At 34.7% G+C, this 19680-nt stretch overlaps 1 protein-coding gene across 1 annotated transcript in view; it reads right to left on the bottom strand.

Moving 5' to 3' along the window:
• The window catches only part of RSRC1 (arginine and serine rich coiled-coil 1), a 414405-nt gene that overhangs the window by 63890 nt on the left and 330835 nt on the right, over positions 1–19680 (bottom strand). The window contains exon 7 of the mRNA XM_057315931.1: positions 16928–16996. Within this exon, the coding sequence (XP_057171914.1) occupies positions 16928–16996 (69 nt within the window). The remainder of the gene's footprint in view (positions 1–16927; positions 16997–19680) is intronic.

Below are 19680 nucleotides of genomic sequence, written 5' to 3' on the forward strand. Positions count from 1 at the left end.
GGAAGGACACAGACATCAAAATCCTAGAAGCACAGAGAACTCCCATTAAATTCAACAAAAGCCAACCATCGCCAAGGCATATCATACTCAAATTCATAAAATACACAGACAAGGAAAGAATCCTGAAAGCAGCAAGGGAAAAAAAGTACTTAACCTACAAGGGAAAGCAGATCAGAAAGGAGTGGAAGGAAATATTCAACATGCTGAATTGGAAAAATATGCAGCCACAAATACTTTATCCAGCAAGGCTGTCATTCAGAAGAGGAGAGACAAAGAGTTTCCCAGACAAACTTTTTATATCTTGTTCACATTTTCTATAAAATAGGCTCATATTATTATTAAAAATGTAATTATATTTAAAAGGATAACTCTAGGCAAAACAAAATGCAATATACAAAGTCTTAAGAAACAAATTTTCAAAACAGATCCTAAGTAGTATATCAATTCCCCATAAAAAAATAAACATTTAGATTAAAATGTGGCAATTTAAATCTTGTTATCTTTATGCGTCCCATCTCTAAAAAAGATATATGACTGTAAACTAGTTTGAGGGGAGGCAATGGAGAGGATAAAATCACTTTCAAAAGAGATACCATCACAGGACAGCACAGTGGAAGATCATTTACTATAGTGATTAGATCTTGGGCTCTGGCATTAGAACTGTACTCAAATATTGGCTTTACCAACCTAACAGCTATGTGACTTACAGTATCACTGGCGCTATAATAAAACTGGAATGCCATTTTTACTTTAGAGGACATTCACTTTAAACAACCTGGCTAGGAAGAAAACCCCATCTTTTTTATTTTCTTTCTTTTCAAAAGTCCACTTGTTCCAAATCTGGATTTTCATTTCTGAGATAATGTTATTTTTAAATTTATTCGTAAATTGAAAGATTTTCATGCACAGAAAAAAACTGAATATAGACTGGCTTCCAACACATTCTTACATGAATTCAGGCCACTGCTGTAACTTGGATTCAGGTTTATAATCTAAATCATTATGAAGTCAGATTTGGCTCAGTTATCAAATTCCCATTAACATGAGTTCCGTTGGCAGTTAGTGATTTGTGTTGGAAAACAGTGCTCACGGGGAAGGTCCTTCTGATCTAGCTTAATAAACTCTAACTTAAAGATGTGAAGAAATATATCACCTACATATAATATTCAACTTACAAGCTGTAAATTTTACATTAACTAGAAACTTACCAGTTAATTATATCCTAAGTAGGAACACATACTGTCCTCTAAAAGTTCGCAGATACTTACAGGGAAATGATGTACACTCAGTTAAGAATTATTTACTGAGTTCACACGGGGTGCCAATTTACAGGAATACAGTTGCTTCTAATTCTGAATGGCTTAACTTCATTTCATGTTACTACGGTATAGTGATTTACCTTAAAATTCTACCTTAAAAAAACTCCAATAATGTGTGCAGTAATTTAGTACCTTCAGTTTAACTAAAATCCTAGGCAAAAGCAGAACATTTTCTCAGGCTTTATACTTAAGGTATGAGAGTGACTTGAGTAAGGGAGAAATTGAGGGAAACCCATTCCAGAGCAATGTTTTCAAATTGAGAATCATGATCCATTAATGAGTGGCTTTTGTTTTGTTTGAAGATGCAATGTAATCAGGAAAAAAAGTGAGAGTGGATAAGTATTTTTTGTAATTTTTTCATGTACATATGTACATGTTATGTTATATGTACATACGCACATATGTACTGGGTTATTATTTCTTAATGTGTATTGTATATATAAAAAATGCTGGACAGATGATGCTCAGAGAGAAGTTGAAAGGATGCAGAAAGGAGATATTTTTCCACCATGAAGCTATTTCAAGTGTTTTGGAAAGAGAAGACTGTTATTTTCAATCCTCATGTGAGGTAGCCTCGTTTCATGGCCTCATATCTTTTAAGCCTGGGCTCTAGTGTGATGTTGCCCAAATCCTCTGCCTTAGCTTCTGCTTGGTTTTCCAGTCTAGGGTTATGATCTTCATATTTCAGTTTCTTGAACTTCAGGTCTCCTCTAAAATAATCTAAATTTAGGTCTACCTCAATCCCACTTGCTCTATGCAATAATATTCAGTTTAACAGGAAATAATTCTTTTTTTCTTGACACCAGGAATGAGCTCATTGGGTCCTGGGGATCATTTTGGATTAATGATAGTTTATAATAAAGTGGAAATGTCCAGAATTGAGCAGACTATGATTTTAGATAAGCAAATTCAGCTTTCTCTATTCTAAAACAGTGTTTAGTTATCTAATCATATGAAATTTGCACAAATAATAAGGTCTGACATAAACTATTTTAACAATATTCTCCATTCTATTTCTTAATTTTACACCAAGTAAATTAAATTTAAACAGCTGTAATTTAGAAAAAACTTTATCAGTTATATTAATCTTCTAATTTTCTGCCATCAGTTAGTAACATAAAATAAGAACAAAGAACACCACGTGATACCAAAAAAAAAAAACCAACTTCTACATATACTTTCAAGAAAAGCCAATTACAGTAAAAATGGTCACATAAATATATTTCTAATAGCATAGAGAAATAAGGCTGATTTTCTGTAAAACTTTTTCGTATTAGAATTCTTCTTGGATGCTCATCTGAACCTCTAAGAGCAAGATTAAAGCTTGTTAGTCTGCCAGTAAGCCTAAAAGTATGTTTTGGGAAATAAAATATTTTTAGGATAAAATATTCTATTTAGAAACTAGGACTGACTTCATTATTTATAATACATATTGATTAACATATAATCAATAATTTAATATCCTTAAAATATTTATCTCTGAATATGTTATAGCCGTACATCTTATGGCCAAAGGCAGATTATAAGGTGTGCTGTAGGAGATAAACATTTATACACCTAATTGGATTTTGATCATATTTCTTTTATAGAGCTAATAATTTGTTATAGTGAACATATTCTGACATCATTAAAGTTATTAATAAGACTTGAGCCTTACTAAAGTTAACAATTATGAACTGCAAAAATTATTTGAATTTCATCTGTTCTCAGTTAACAGGTAATTACTATTTCCAGATACTGATACTATGATTAAGGCAGAGTGTTTTTACTGAGGCTAAGCCATCATCATCTTACATAAATAGAACCTGATTCATGTACTTGCTAATTTGTCCTCCTGATGTGAACACGGGCCTGTGTTTGATCTTTAGCAAATAGATGTATCTCCTTATTTCTGCTAAAAATTAAATGTAAGATAACTTGACAGGTAGATAATGTTGCTAGCTTATACAACTCAATATCAGTTTTCTTCCTGATAAACAAGAATAGATCTTTTAAACACAGCGTAAAAGCAGGCTTCAGTTATAACCGTTCTATTGATCTTTGCCACACTGTTTCATTTCTCTGAGAAGATGGTGAAGTGTAGTGTAAGACAATGCATGGTATTAACTGATTCATCTTCAGCTTCTGATACCACAGCAGAAATCACATATCACCAGAGCAATCATTTTGGCAGCACAGTTTCCCTTAAAGTCGCTCTCGTAGTGGCACTTCTAAAATCAGAAGACGAAGGTATAGAGTTTTGAAAGACTGATTTTTGAATGTAAATATTATAAAATTGTAATTCCCAGCTTTCTTTCAAACTAATACTTATAAAACAAAATACAGTTTTTAGATCAATTGGTTGCAGGTCTTGATGGCTTAGTAAACAGATAAACATCTTTTGTGTAGATGACATGTCACTATCACGATCAAGAACTGGCCTTAAGAAGAAGCTGAACCTGTTGGATAATAACTGTCAGAATAAGCAGGTGGATAAAGTCACTTATTTTTTGTGGTATTACTCCTCCTCATATAATGAAACTGACACACAAAAGGTATTTGCAGAAACTTTTAAAATAAAAAAGAAAGTTGCAATTTAGCAAGTAATAATTTTGATCTACATACTTCCGGGGATTTTTCTCATTATTTAGAGAAAAACCTCATCAAAATGACTTTCACTGAAAATGTTACCAACTATTCACCCTTCAGATTAAATTTTACTGTTAGGCCAAGAAGTGACATCAGAGGTATAAGATGTCACTCCTTTTTATCCCTCTTTTTAAACAAGTAATTTGGTACCCATCCATGCACAAGAGCACCTTATGAGAGTTGTAGGATCCAGCACCATATGCCAAGGGGCTTGGAAGGAGTCTTCCCCACTTGTGCATGTGGTAGTAAGTAGACAGACCTTAGTATGGACTGCAAAACCAACAGGAGCTGGCAAACCTACCCCAAACCCTCTTAGCCATGGTTGAGGAAACTATGGAGAGGGCTGAGTTGAGCAGAAACACATGGACGAGACAGAGTAGAAGTCCAGCTTTCCCAAAAGAAGAATCCAGCATGCCGATGGCCAAAATAAAAACAAAAACAAATGAGTTTGGATGCACCGGAGACAAAAGAATAACTTTGCCACTGCTGGTCCCCCAAGGCAATGCTGTATGGAGCTGAACCAGCGGCAGGGACCTTTCTTGTGGAGAAAAAGGAGAACAGGGAGTGAGTGCTCTGCTCCTCCATCTATGTGGGATGCTGCTAGAGAAACTTGTTTCTCTTTAGCAGAACCTGGGGTATTGAGGTGGGGACTCCATGATTTGCAGGGAGGGATGGAGGGAAATCAGGACAAAAACATCAAGGGGAATCAAAATGGATGCAGCTCTGGATGACCACACTCAGGACTTCAGCAGGAAGTCTGCTCATGAGCCTCTGGGGAGTACCTCACTTGAGGATACCCCCACCAGGGCCATGGGCACCCCCAGTGCTACAAGTGCTAACCCCACACTTCCACTCCCCAACTCAGCAGCTGGCTCTTGTGCATGCTTCTGAGTGTGGCAGCAAAAGTGAACTTCAGTAAATGATAAACAGAATACACTCAGAAAAATAGACCAGGGTCTGTGGGCAAGGGAGAAACCACAAAAACGAGCCACCTTTTAAAAATCAAGATTCCAGCAGCCAGCATGGTGAGTTGTAAGAACCAGAGAAGGCATAAAAGCTTACGAATTTGGCCACAAGAGAGAGCAAGAAGTGTGGAACAGGTGTATTCATGCAAGGTCAGAGAAAATCCCAGATATATCAGGACCAACAAATTTCCCACCTAAAGGCATATAGTGAAGATTTGAGGAGGTACCTGCTACTTCAAATGCAAAGTAGTAGCATGAAACTACAAGGAACATGAAAAACAAATGAAACATGTTATCACCTAAAGATACCAATAATCCTCGAATAACTGAATTCAACGGGATGGAATGTTGTGATCTAGCTGATCAATTCAAAATAGTTGTTCTGAGCAAACTCAACAAGCTACAAAAAACAGAGAAAGATAATTCAATGAATCCAGGACAACATCACATGAGCAAAACGAAAAATTTAAGAAAGAGACAGAAATCACAAAAGAGAACCAAACAAATTCTGGAGCTGAAGAATTCAATGAATGACATGAAGGAAATGCAACAGAGAGCATCTATATCAGAACAGACCAACTGGAAGATAAATTAAGTGAGTGACAGCTTAGGCACTTTGAAATAACTCAAACAGAGGAACAAAGAACAAAATAAAAAAGAGTGAAGAAAGCCCACATGATCAATGAGACCCTATCAAATGTACATATATTACAATAACTGGCATTCCAGAAGAAGAAGAGAGGGAGAAGCCAGAAAGTTTATTTAAAGAAGCAATAGCTGATGGGGCACCTGAGTGGCTCAGTCAGCTGAGTGTCTGCCTTTGCCTTGGGTCATGATCCCGCAGTCCCGGAATGAGCCCCATATCGGGCTCCCTGCTCTGCGGGGAGTCTGTTTCTCCCCTTCCCTCTGTCCCTTCCCATGATCATGCTCTCTCTCTCTCTCTCTCCTTTCTCTCTCAAATAAATAAATAAATAAATAAAATCTTAAAAAAATATATAAAGGAGCAATAGTTGAGAACTTCCCAAACCTGGGAGAGACTTGTGTATTCATATTCATGAAGCTAATAGATCAGCCTATTATCTCAAAGACACATTACAATGAAACCATCAAAAATCAAAGATAGAGAATTCTAAACACAACCAGAGAAAAACGATTGTAACCTACAAAGGAACTCCCATCAGGCTATCAGTGGATTTCTTAGCAGAAACCCTGTAGGCTAGGAGAGAGTGGAATGACATATTCAAAGTGTTGAAAGAAAAAAAAAAAAGGCCAGCCAAGAATATTCTATACATCAAAGTTATACTTCAGATGTGAAGGAGAAATAAAGACTTGCCCAAACAAATAAAAGCTTAGGGAGTTCATCACCGCTAGATCTGCCTTGCAAGAAATGTGGAAACTTCCTCAAACAAAAAAAAAATGTTAATTAGTGACATGAAAAGATATGAAAGTATACGCCACACTGGTAAAGATAAATACACAGATTTAGGAAGCTCTAATTCTGAAAAAGAATGGTGTTTTAATCACTTAACTAAAGTATAAAGGTTAAAGGAAAAGAGTATTAAAAATAGTTACTACAGTTTGTTATCAAACACACAATATAAAAGGAGCTCAACCGTGGGGTGCCTGGTGGCTCAGTTGGTTAAGTATCCCACTCTTGATTTCAGCTGGTCATGGTCTCAGGGTCATGAGATCAAGCCCTTGTTGGCCTCTGTGCTCAACAGGGAGTCTGCTTGAGATTCTCTCTCTCCCTCTGCCCCTCCCTGCCTCTCGCGCACTCTCTCTCTTTCAAATCAATTGATCAATCGATCTTTTTTTTTAATGAAATTGTGACATCAAAAATATAAAAGGGGGAAGTAAAAGTGATAATCAAAAATATAAAAGGGAGAATTAAAAGGTTTGAGCTTTTGTATGTGATCCAAGTTAAGTTGCTATCAGCTTAAAACAGACTATCTTATCTATAAGATATTTTGTGTAAGCCTCATGGAAACCACAAAGCAAAAACCTAGGGTAGATTCACAAAAGATAAAGAAAGGAGAAACAGAGTAAACCACTATGGAAAATCACAGAGGAAAAAGAAACAATGCAACTATAAAACAGCCAGAAAGCAACTAATACAATGGCATTAGTACATACCAATCTAGGTATCCCTTGCTGTTTGAAAACTCAAGTTCACATTATGTCACTTCACTTTTACAAAAGACCTACGTTAGCACCTATTTTTGTTAACCAAAAGCAATCCAAAGAGGATTTTCGCTTTTACGAAAAAAGGCAAAAAGTAAAAATAGCACTCTGTGTTTGTTTTACAGTGAGCTACGGTAGAGGCAGCATGTACCCCAAGAATGGCACTGCCAAGATCCTTCCCAGGAACTACACTCAGCATTTCAGCACCTAGAGTCATAGCTTGGACTATGCCTGTGAGCATCTGTGCTTTATTTCAACTGACTTTGCATATATTGGCAAGATGTGTCCTGAAGTATCAGAAAAGAGGTTAGTTTTTAAGTCTGGGGATGCTCAAAAAATTTTGCATATACATTAATGATAACTGCTTTGCTTTACACCATTTTGGCTTAAAATATTTCACTGGAACGCTCTACTTTCAGATAACAGGGGAAATCTGTGATTAGTCTAAATGTACATGTATTGAATTCACCAATCAAAAAGCACAGAGTGGCTGGACGGATTAAAAAAAAAACAATGACCCAACTACATAGTATCTACAAGAGATTCACTTCAGATTTAAGGACACATACAGGCTCAAAGTGAAGGGATAGAAAAAGATATTTCAAGCAAGTGTAAACCAAAAGAAAGCAGGAGTAGCTGTACTTAAGACAAAATAGACGTTAAGCCAAAAATGGTAAAAAGAAACAAGAAAGGTCATGATATAATGGTAAATAGGTCAATTCATCAAGAAGATATAACAATCATAAATATATACGACAAATATATATGGTCTTGGCAATGATTCTTGGATATGACATCCAAAGTATAAATAAAAGCTAAAATCAACAAGTGGGACTACATAAAACTCAAAAGCTTCTGCACAGCATAAATCAACAAAATGAAAAGGCAACCTACAGAATGAGAGGAAGTATTTGCAAACTACATATTGGATAAGTGGTTAACGTCCAAAATATATAAATAAAGAATTCATACAACTCAAATAAAAGGAAAACAATCTGATTTAAAAATGGGCAGAGGAACTCAACGGACATTTTTCCAAAGACAACATCTAAATGGCCAACAGGTACATGTTAAGATGCTTAACATCACTAATCATTAGGGAAATGCAAATCAAAACCACAGTGAAATATCACTTCACACCTATTAGAATGGCTATCATCAAAAAGGCAAGAGATAACAAATGTTGATGAGGTTATGGAGAAAAGGGAACCCTCGTGCACTGTTGGTGGGAATGTAAATTGGTACAACCACTATGGAAAACAGTACAAAGGTTCTTTAAAAATTTAAAAATAGAATTACCATATGATCCAGAAATTCCACTTCTGGGCATTTATCTGAAGAAAACAAAAACTAATTCAAAAAGATATCTCCCTCCCTTGTTCATTGCAGCATTATTTCCATAGCCAACATATGGGAAACAACCAAAGTACCCATCAACAGATGAATGGATAAAGATGCGGTGTACATACACATACACACAATGGAATATTAACAGCATATCATTCAGAGAAAGAAGGAAATCCTTCCATGATCAGAAAGTCTGTGATTCAAAATACTTAGGGTATGGAAATATATGCTTCTTTTCATACCTATGAATAATGTATAATGCTTACTTTATACCATATTCCCCTAACACCATTTATTATTTCACATATCTCTACTGGCAAATAGCCACAATAACCAACACAATGTTTACATTTTCCGTGTCTCTAGCAAGTGGAATGACAGCTAGCTTTCATTTGTTTCATTAATATTTCTTTTAGTGAAGGGTCTGCTCGTGACAATTTCACTCAGTTTTTGACTATATTTACTGCACCCCCATTCCTTTTTTTAAAAATAAAGACAAAAATATCTATTTAAGTTTTCTTGAAATACTGTCGACGTACAAGTTACATTAGTTTCAGGTATACAACATAGTGATTTGACATTACACCTTCATTCTTGAAGGATATTTTTGCTGGGTTTAGAATTGTAAATTTGCAGTTATTTTCTTTCATGAATTTAAAGGTGTCATTCTACCAGGTATTGGCTTAAGTATGCCTTCCTAAATGTTTCTGTTCAGAAATTAGCTCCAGTCTGATATTTGCTACTTTGAATATAACCTATTTCTCTCTGCTGTTTTAAGATGTTTTGTCTTTGGCTTTTATAACTTTTAATGTAATATGCCTCAGTGAAGTTCCATTGTATGTATATAGTTTGGAGTTTGTAGCATTTCATTAGTTTGCAGCTTGATGTCTTTTGACAGTTTTGGAAAATTCTCAGCCATTTCCTCTCAAATACTGCTTATCCTAAAATCTTTCTTTTTCTGGGACTGCAAATATAGACACTGTGAATCTTTTTATCCTATTCCTTAGGTCTTTTACCTGTACTTTCCATCCTGTTGTTTTTCACTGCTTCATTCAAGATGCTTTCTTCTAATCTTTCAGTTTTCTTTTTTCTGCTCTGCAGAGTTGGACCGTAAGCCTTCATTAAGTTCCTGATTTCAGTTAATGAACTTTTTAGTTCAATACCTTCTTTTAAATTTTTAAGAGTTTCTAATTATGACTTGAAATTATCAGTATCATCTTTTATTTTCATGAAAAAATTAAGCCGAGTAATGTTAAAATCTGCATCTCACAACTCCATTGTCTTGATCCTCCGTGAATCTGTTCCTACTGACTGTTGTTTCTCTTGTCCTCTTCTTTCTCATGGTTCTTCAACTTATCTTGTTTTGTCATATGCCTGGCTATTTTAAATGGATATCATATAGAAACAACTGTAAAGATAATTTGGGATAATTCTACCTTCTTCCAGAAAGGATTTATATCTGCTTTGGTAATTGGCTAGATGCACCAGCAATCCTGAATTATCTTAATTCAATCAGGAATCAAGATGATTCAAATCCAGGCTTTGTTCTGTAGAGGTGCCTATTTCTGGCTCATCCTTACTTTTAGGGAATAATCTGTTAAGATCTCAACCTAAAGCCTGCTGTTTTATCAGAGTCTTCTTTCCTTGATTGGCCCTGAATTCTAGATTTTATCCCCATAGCTCCATGAGTCTCTCAAAAGCTCTGCCCAGATTCTTAGTCCTTCAGTGACCTCTTTAAGAATTGGCAGACAGATGCTACTACTAGAATCATCTCTAGGGAAAAACTGGCTCCAAATGTTGAGCTCACCATTTTTTCCTGGAACTGGGACCCATACTTCTCCACTGCCTGAATAACTCTCCGATGCCTTCAAACATATGCCTTAATATTTTGACCAGCTTTTAAAAATCTGTTCTCAGAAGGAGGGTGAGTTCAAATAAGCTAGTACCACCATATTATCTTCATCCCATAAGTTTCAATAAGTGATTTTATATTTTCAACTCTGATCTCCCTTTTTTACTGTGAATCACTGAGGCATTCTAAAATACTTTTTTTTTTTTTTTTAAAGATTTTATTTATTTATTTGACAGAAACAGCCAGCGAGAGAGGGAACACAGCAGGGGGAGTGGGAGAGGAAGAAGCAGGCTCCTAGCGGAGGAGCCTGATGTGGGGCTCGATCCCAGAACCCCGGGATCACGCCCTGAGCCGAAGGCAGACGCTTAACGACTGTGCCACCCAGGCGCCCCTCTAAAGTACTTTTTTATAATAAAATAGCCACAACATTTTGTGAAGTCTATAAAATGGTTTCATATCCACTATATCACAACTACATTCTTAGATGATAGTTGACTTATTATCATCATTCTTGTATACTAACAGAGGGGGAAATTGGGCTTAAGGGACCTCTTATCATACAGAGCATAAAAAAACACTAATCCCTATTTGATTTTACTGTATTTTATTACTTGTTTTCATGTTTATCTTCTGACACCTCCCTCGAGAAATACAAGCTCTTTGTGTATAGGAGCCTTGATTTTCTTTTCCTGCTCTATTCATATGGCTTAGAACAGTACCCAGCATGTGCTGGATGGTCAGCATTACTTTTTGAATTGATAAAAGTTAGAAAAAGAATGAATGGGGTGCCTGGGTGGCTCAGTTGGTTGAGCATCTGACCCTTGGTTTTGGTTCAGGTCACGATCTCATGGGTCGTAAGACTGGGCCCCACAATGCGCTCTGCGCTCAGCAGGGAGCCTACTTGAAGATTCTCTCCCTCTGCTCCTCCCCTCACTCATGCGAGCAAACACGTGCACTCTCTCTCTCTCAAATAAATAAATCTTAAAAAAAAAGATGAATGATACGAAGATGATCATTATGCTCTTTTGTGTTGCAATTCTGAGTAAAAAATATTTTACATTTATACAGTACTATGTAGTATAAAGTGATTTTTAAATTCTGTATGCCATTTCTTCCTCTTTCTTTCTTTCTTTCTTTCTTTCTTTCTTTCTTTCTTTCTTTCTTTCAAGATTTTATTTGTCAGAGAGAGAGAGAGAGAGACACAAGCAGGGGGAGTGGCAGGCAGATCAGGCAGAGGGAAAGCAGACTCCCTGCAGAGCAAAGAGCCTGATGCGGGACTCGATCCCAGAACCCTGGGATCATGACCCAAGTCAAAGGCAGCTGCTTAACTGACTGAGCCACCCAGGTGTCCCTGTATGCCATTTCTATTTGTCACAATTCTCGGCAGATTTTATCATCTTCCTCACTTTAGAGTCACAGTGAAGTTAAGGGACTTATTCAGTCACAGAGCCAGTAAATGGTAGAGCTGGCACTCTGAATCTCATTCTCTTACTTCAGCTAGAATAAGCTAGGGCTATTTCCACTGGGTACAGTTGACTCCTTATATTGCAATGACTTCCCTTGGTTATTCACAGGATTGTACACCTGTGGGCATTCAATATGTATGTCAGGTATCTAATGTTTAATTTATAATGAAATATCTGATTGAAAAGAAAGCTGTAGACTTTAGTTGGGTATTGAAATTTGTGTGTGTAGAGCACAGACAATATTTAAATTAGTAAGGAAATACATGACAGTCGGTCACTGGAGGCCCAATAATGGTTAAATAGAGATCAGAGTACCTGCATTCCATATACATGAAAACCTCACTGAAAATAAATAAAATGTTATCTAAACCAGCTTCTAAGACCACACAGAGCACAGTTGAATGCATATGAAGCAAAAATAGTATTAGTGAGTTTTAGGAAAATGAGGCATCCTTTTCTTTGTTAAAAATCTAGTTATGGGGCGCCTGGGTGGCTCAGTCAGTTAAGCAGCTGCATTCAGCTCGGGTCATGACTCAGGGTCCTGGGATCGAGCCCCACATCAGGCTTCCTGCTCAGTGAGGAGTCTGCTTCTCCTCCCTCTGACCCTTCTTCCTGCTTGTGCTCTCTCTCTGTCTCAAGTAAATAAATATAATAATAATAAAAAAAAAGTTGAACATGAATTAGCACACATTTACTGGAAACGTTAAAACTAAGGAATAAACAGCTGATGTTGTGTAATATGACAGACAACACTATACAAAAGAAAGATTAAAATGTTTAAAATCAAGATCTTGCAGACACAGAATCAAGGGGACTATAAAGGACAAATCACTGCTGAGGGAAATCGGACAGATGGCTAGGCTAAATAACTGGGTATTTGTTCTTGAGTGATTTTTGACTAAATAAATAAGGAATAAAGCAATGCATTCAAGCTAAGCAGATTAAATTTTAAAAATAAAACAGCTTTCTAACATCAGAGCTAATGTGTTAAAAGACTGTACAGATATTTTACAAAATACTACACTACGAAAGATGTAGAATTATTAAATCTGATACATGGGAACACAAATTTCCTTAAAAAGGATATTTTAAATCTTGGAATGGAACTACCTAATAAAGTAAGACAAAGGGGGGGATGGTTTCAAATGTTTAAATCTAAGAAGGAAATAATACTGCATATTATAATGGGTAGCCAATTAAGGATGAAGGCTTTTATTTATTTATTTGTTTGTTTATTTTAAATATTTTATTTATCTCTTTTAAAGAGAGGGACAGCATGAGTGGGAGGGGCAGAAAGAGAGAGAGAGAGAGAGAGAGAGAGAGAGAGAATGTCAAACAGACTCCACGCTGAGCATGGAGCCCAATGTGGTGCTCGATCCCAGGACCCTGAGATCATGACCTGAGCTGAAACCAAGAGTTGGACACTTGACTACCTCATATTGTGTTCATATTATCACTGTCCACCATTTCCATAAATAATTTAGACTGGGTTGCCTAACATTTTTGGAAAAAAAATATTTGAAGTAGAAAACTAACAGATGGGTAGGGCTATTTTGAATAAACACAAGGGGAAAAAGAATTCAAAAGCTGCTATACTTATGGCACAAATAAGAAATTCAGATTAGAGAGAAGTCAAAATACAACACAAGACTGTTATGCTTACAAATGGATTTAAAACACAATTAAAACCCTTAAATAAATACTATATTAAATATAAAAATAAAATACAGAAAACCTAAGCAGTTTTGCTAAAGCATGTAACAATAAAAAAAAAAAACCAACAAAACCCCAAAAGGATAAAAGTTGAAATGACTTCTAATTACATACAGTCAGAACATTTTCAAATACATACAAAGCAAAACAGAAGCTGAAGTCAAGCATTTATTATGTCAAAGAATAAGGAAGAAAACAGAACTGATAGATTTAATACTATTCATTTTTCCTAAAATGTAATCTAGAATTAGGGGAAAAGTACTTATTTTTAAAGAAGGAAACTATAAAACCTGAACTTTAAATATTCAGTTGACTTTTACTAAATAATGTAACCTTTATATAATTCAACTTAAATGGAAAGTTAGAGAATAAATGGTTCAAGAAAGAGGATCCATACCAATGTACTAGTGATATTCATAAGTGGAAACTCAACAGAGCTGTGTAAAGACCATGAAAAGCACTCTGGGCTCCCATTGTGTCAAGGGTAGAAGGCAAAGTAGTTACTCCAGACAAGTTTTGGTGAGTAGTCTGACTTTATCTTGGCTATGATACTTGCAAACATAATTATGATACCTATTTAAGAATACTCAAAGGAAAGGACTGCATAATAGTCAGAGTGTATTTGCAAGGCACAGATCTTGCTATGCTAATGCAATAGCTTTTTTGAGATAACAGAGAATGGATAAAAGGAGCTGGGCAGATAACATTTATCTACATTTTAACAATGCTTTCAACCCTGTGCTGAATATCAGCATGCTGAGAAATTAAGAGATGAACCGTATAAATGATGTGATAGAATGAATTACTAGGGGCTTATAGATTGGAAATACAGGATTATTACTCTTTCCGATGCAGAAATATATACACATACACATACAGATGTATCTCAGGTTTCAGTTTGTAGCTAGACTAATTATATGATATAAAATAAATGCAGCTTATACATTAATCATTTTCAGTTAATTTGATAGCACTCAAGTATTTAGACAACATATAAGAAAAAAATTTTGGAAGCAAACAACAGGAATGAAATCAGTGTCATATACGTTCTTTTCCTAGTAGAATTTTTCTTCAACATTTATGGTAATAATACTCCTATGACTTTTGGATACACACAAAATTCAGTGAGCTTAGGTAAAGACTTGATAAATCCACTAGCAAATATTGATAGTATTTTGAAATTCCTTGTTTTCTTTTTGAATTGCTGTAATTCTTTAGTGAAATAGCCTAATGGATGAGGTCTTATCTTAGAAAAGAGACATAACAAAGTTCGGTTACACTTTCAGTGAGGTTATTTAAAATCAACTGTAAACTTAAGATAACTAATTTAAGCGTGGATTTAAGAGAGCGAAGGGGAAACTGGTCATTCATTCATTCATTCATTCATTCATTCCATAATTATGAAACTGAGTATTTATTATGTGCTAAGCATCCTGGATACTAAATCCTTCACAGTCCTAGAGTTTATACTCTTGTCAGGATGACAGACTTATAAAGATGCTAATTACAACAGCTATAATTAGAGGGATGTGCTTTTCAAACACTTCTCAGGTACTGAAATGAAAAAGGTTACTGTATATCACAGACTAAGTGCAAGGTCAGTTTGACTTCCTGAATGTTTAAAGGAAAGAAATACTTTCAAAAGAATTGCAATATAATGTTAAAGTTACTTAAGAAATTTTTAGTATCTTTTAAAATGTTTAGAAGTGATTTAATGGAAAAAAAAGAGATTATTATAAATATCAATTATCACTATGTAAATGAGGGGTTCCACAGTATTTAAAAAGTTTGTCTTATTAGGACAATCATTCATATTATATATTTTTCACAATAATAAAGCACTTAGCAATTTCAATATCTGTGGTTACCCCATCAGTGTCATCCTTTTTCAACTGCTCATGACTCCAATTAAGATTTGAATTAATAGGATTAGACTAATAACTATTACAACATACATTCACTCTGTTGGTTGTAATTTACAGTACCACAGTGTTTTATAAGGGCTATTACGTTATTAATTAGTTACATTGATCAGAATACCACATAACATTGCAGTACTAAAATATTATAATTTGCTTAGGCTACTTTGCATCTAGTACTGTATCTATTTTTCTGTGAGTGACCGTAAAAATCACCGAAATCAGATAGATTGTTTCCACTAACAATGCCAAAATGTGCACTTCAGAAGGCCGGAGGAAGAGAATTCTACTGAGAATTCTTGCCATGGGAGTTCACTTGTTTTCCTACTATGCATAAAATTAGTTGATCTAGGACAAAAGCATAAAGTCAGGACTTATGGGGGTCAAACTGGGTAAGAACACTATCCATTTTATGTATAAATTAGTCCAAATTTAGTTTGAATCTACTTATTTGTAAGGTTCTGCCACCTAAATCTAGTTTTTGTTGTTGTTGGTTACTTGTTTGGGACCCTGGCCCCAACTGAATACTGCTTTTAAGCATTCCAAGCTATCACACACAAACGTTTTAGATTTGACAGGATCTCAAGCCTCCACTGTAAGTTGAGTGCAATAATTTTTTTTCCTTGTTGTCACAGTAAATGATATGTACTAAGATAAAAATCACAGTTTTCAGATTTAGACAATAGCACTCAAAGCCAATATTTTTGGAACACATTATCAGGCTTCAGTTTCTTGAAAGCTCACAGAGGAAATAGTTACCCTGCTAATTAGCCAGTAAAGTGACATGATTGTCAGTCCAAGTGGATCATCAACTTAACTCACTGAGAAAGATTTGCCTGGATCTTGCTTTAAGCACTGTATTTACAACAGTACATCTAAGGCCTCTGTGAATGAAAAATGTAAAATATTCACTCACATAAATCATAACAAACTAAAGGAGAAATAAAACTTTGTTAGGGGAGATAGAAATGTATTAGACTTCTTTGTGTAATATTTTTGGGTGGTGGCTTCAATGTTATTACCAGAAAATATTTAATCTATAAAAATTCTGACATGAATTTCTTAATTTGAATTACGATAATTTCCGACATTTCATATTTTATTGTTCCCTTTTAACAGCTTTTTAAAGTGTTGTTGACAAGGGTACTTTTCTTCATTACTGCTAAAATATTTCAAAATGTACACATAAATTCAATCCATTTCTATGACTGATTTTGATAATCTGTTAACTTTATAGTTAAAAGTCAGAAGGAAACAAACCAGCACCAGCTCTACTTCATAATTTTACATCTTCCCAGTTTCCTCAAAATATATACTAGGATGCTTATAAACTAATCTTATGCTAGCAAACAGTAATTAATATCCAAGACACTGAATATAGTGTGATATTATGTCAGAGTTGAGGTTCATGAAGTAGCATGAGGTATCCCCCAAGGCATTTGATTAGAATCTATGGTTTACCCAGGAATGAAGACGATCATGCCAGTGATTCCCCAATAGAATGACTACTTTGAAACAAAATGACACAGGCCTTTACCTTCCTCCTTTCTTCTCTTTGCTTCTTCTTCATTTCTTTCTTTTGCTTTCAACGCTTCATCAGCTTTTGCTGAAACAAAAACAATGGAATTTCTGTACTTATTTTATGTCTATATCATAAAACATTGTAAATATTGGGGAAAGGGAAAAGAAGTTCATTGCATAGTTTTTGTGACATAGAAGAAAAAAACAGAATGGCTGAAAATCTGTAATATACCTTTTACATTTATTCAGAATATTTAAAATGTCTATTTAGAATCTTTGAGGCTTAGTTCAAGATAATCTCTGTACAAAAAAGAAAATGAATTCAAGCAATATAAAGTTTATATGATGGTATATGAATTGGGAATAACTGATAGTCATTAAAAGTCATCTGATTTTGTCAGTGCAATCTATTTTAAACTTTGGGCGAAAGTTCTTAAGCTACAATTCACATTTTAAATGTAAGAAGCTTGTAATATCTTTGGAACAGTATAAATTAGGTAGCATATTATTTTTTTTCATTGCATATCATAGTAGCAGTTCTTTATTCATGTTATGACAGCATTTGGTAAAAAGAATCTTTTTCCCTCTAGAAACCTCTTCCCTTATTACTTAATTATCTACTAGTTGCTCAACTGCAGGGGTTTTCAAACACTTTACTACAGATGTTAAAGAAGATTAAAAATATACAGCCCAGTAACAAGGGACTATCAATATACTCTGTAAATTAATTAAATTTCTGTTCTAGCACATCATTTATTCCAAAGCATTAATGTCTCAAAGGAGCGATTCTCCTTTATTGCCAGCTCACTGCCTGATGAGTGAACTAAGTGAAAATAAGTCTCTAATAGCATTATAGTTGATGAAATATTAAGTTAAAAAAGTATTGCCTCGTCAAAAGAAAAAGAACCAAACTGTGCCAGCATTAAACTTTGGATGAGCCTTTATTATAATGATAACAGCAATGTAAACCGTGATTCAAAAAATAAACATGCTCTCCAGTTTTTTTGCTGCATATATTTTTCCTATGCAAAATCAACATATTCTTTAGAAGTATAAAACCTGGCTTAAAAGGGGAATTAAAAAAACACACACCACATACATAACTATTTTTCTTCAAAGTTTTATTTTTCTTCACCATCAATATTGACACTTTCTTAAAATATAAAACTTATATAATAGTACTGTGAAGTGCTATATCCAATTACATAGACATCTGTTTCCATTTACAAGCTTTAATACACACTTAGACTGCATTTAAAGTCATGAAATATTAAAACTTTTATGCCACTCTGTATCATTGCAAGAATCTATTAAATTAGATAATAAAAACAAACCACCAGTAACTCTAAAGACTTTTACTTCATTTACACTTTATTCTCCCTGGTAGAAGGACAAGGATAATAGAAATTCCATTTAAATTCAATTTTGGTTATATGTGTAATTGTAGATATACCCCTTGAGTCATGTAAAATGCTCAGCTTATGTTTCTTTCAAATTATCCCGCTCAGATTCACATTCTACTCCTTACAACCATCTTCAATATGTATTAGCCGAGCTCATTAGACTGAAATTTAATAATGCAAACATCAGGTGGATTTCAAGAACCTCCATTAACAACGTAAGATGGATTGCTTATATATAGCTCTTGGGCCAACTGGGCACAATTTAAATTCAATAAACTACCCTGCCTAAATCTGATTTATCTATTTCACTATGCCAGTTTGTCCTTTCTTACTGATTTGTTGCTTTACATGGACAATTCATTGGAATATTGTTTTATATGTTTTTTTTTAAACTGCAAATGGCTCTTGTGCTGTGGTTAAATATTTTATGTAATGGAGCTTCATGCTGTCAATCAAGATTTCTGTGTGTGTGTGTGTGTGTAAATAAAAAACACCTCTTTGAATTATGTCAAAATAGCACAGATAATAATTTAAAAAGCACACATTTGAAAATTTTATCAATAATCAACATGCTCTGTACAAAGAATCTGAATAAATTCAAAGAAAATTCATTTATTCAAACTGAGTCATTAGGATAAATCCCGCATCAATTATTAAAGGAATTTGGAAGAAACTTTTTTTTCTTTCCAAACGCTTTCTGGTATTATTTAAATGTGAACAGGGAAACATGTATAGTCATTCATACATGATTTAGTTTATCCTAAATTTTTTTATATTCTCTAAAAGATGGCAATCCCACTTTACAGATGGGAATACTGAATCTCATTAGATATACCACATAATTTGATATCAAAGAACACTAATGGTAAGTGGTAAGATGTATTCTTATGATTTATGATCATTCCCTTTGGACTTTACAGAAGGATCTATTATAAAGCACACCATTTACCAAAAATACTTACATCTTCCACTAACCTTATATACAACTTCCAATCCCTTGGCTCTTCCAAATTCCCCCAGACTTGACAGTCCTCTCCAGGCTCTGCTTCCTTTCTTACCCAAACTGAACCCCAAGACAACCATTTCAGTTCCACACATATTAACATCCTCATTACCCTGATTCCTTTGTTGTTTTGCCAAACTGCTATCAACACATCTAATCATTTTTTTTTTCTATTTTTGTTTCAGAGCCTTCCTACAAAACAGTATCTAAATGTTATCAGCTCTACGAAAATACCAATGATTTAGAAGTTAACATGGATCCTTCCATGTTGCTCATCTTTCATCAACATCCAGAGTTGGTTTCCATTCTCATTCTGACAATTTACTATTCTTTCTCCACAAGTGCCAAGAACCTCACATCAGC

The sequence above is a fragment of the Ursus arctos genome, unplaced genomic scaffold, assembly GCF_023065955.2.
Source record: "Ursus arctos isolate Adak ecotype North America unplaced genomic scaffold, UrsArc2.0 scaffold_20, whole genome shotgun sequence".
Taxonomy (NCBI): domain Eukaryota; kingdom Metazoa; phylum Chordata; class Mammalia; order Carnivora; family Ursidae; genus Ursus; species Ursus arctos.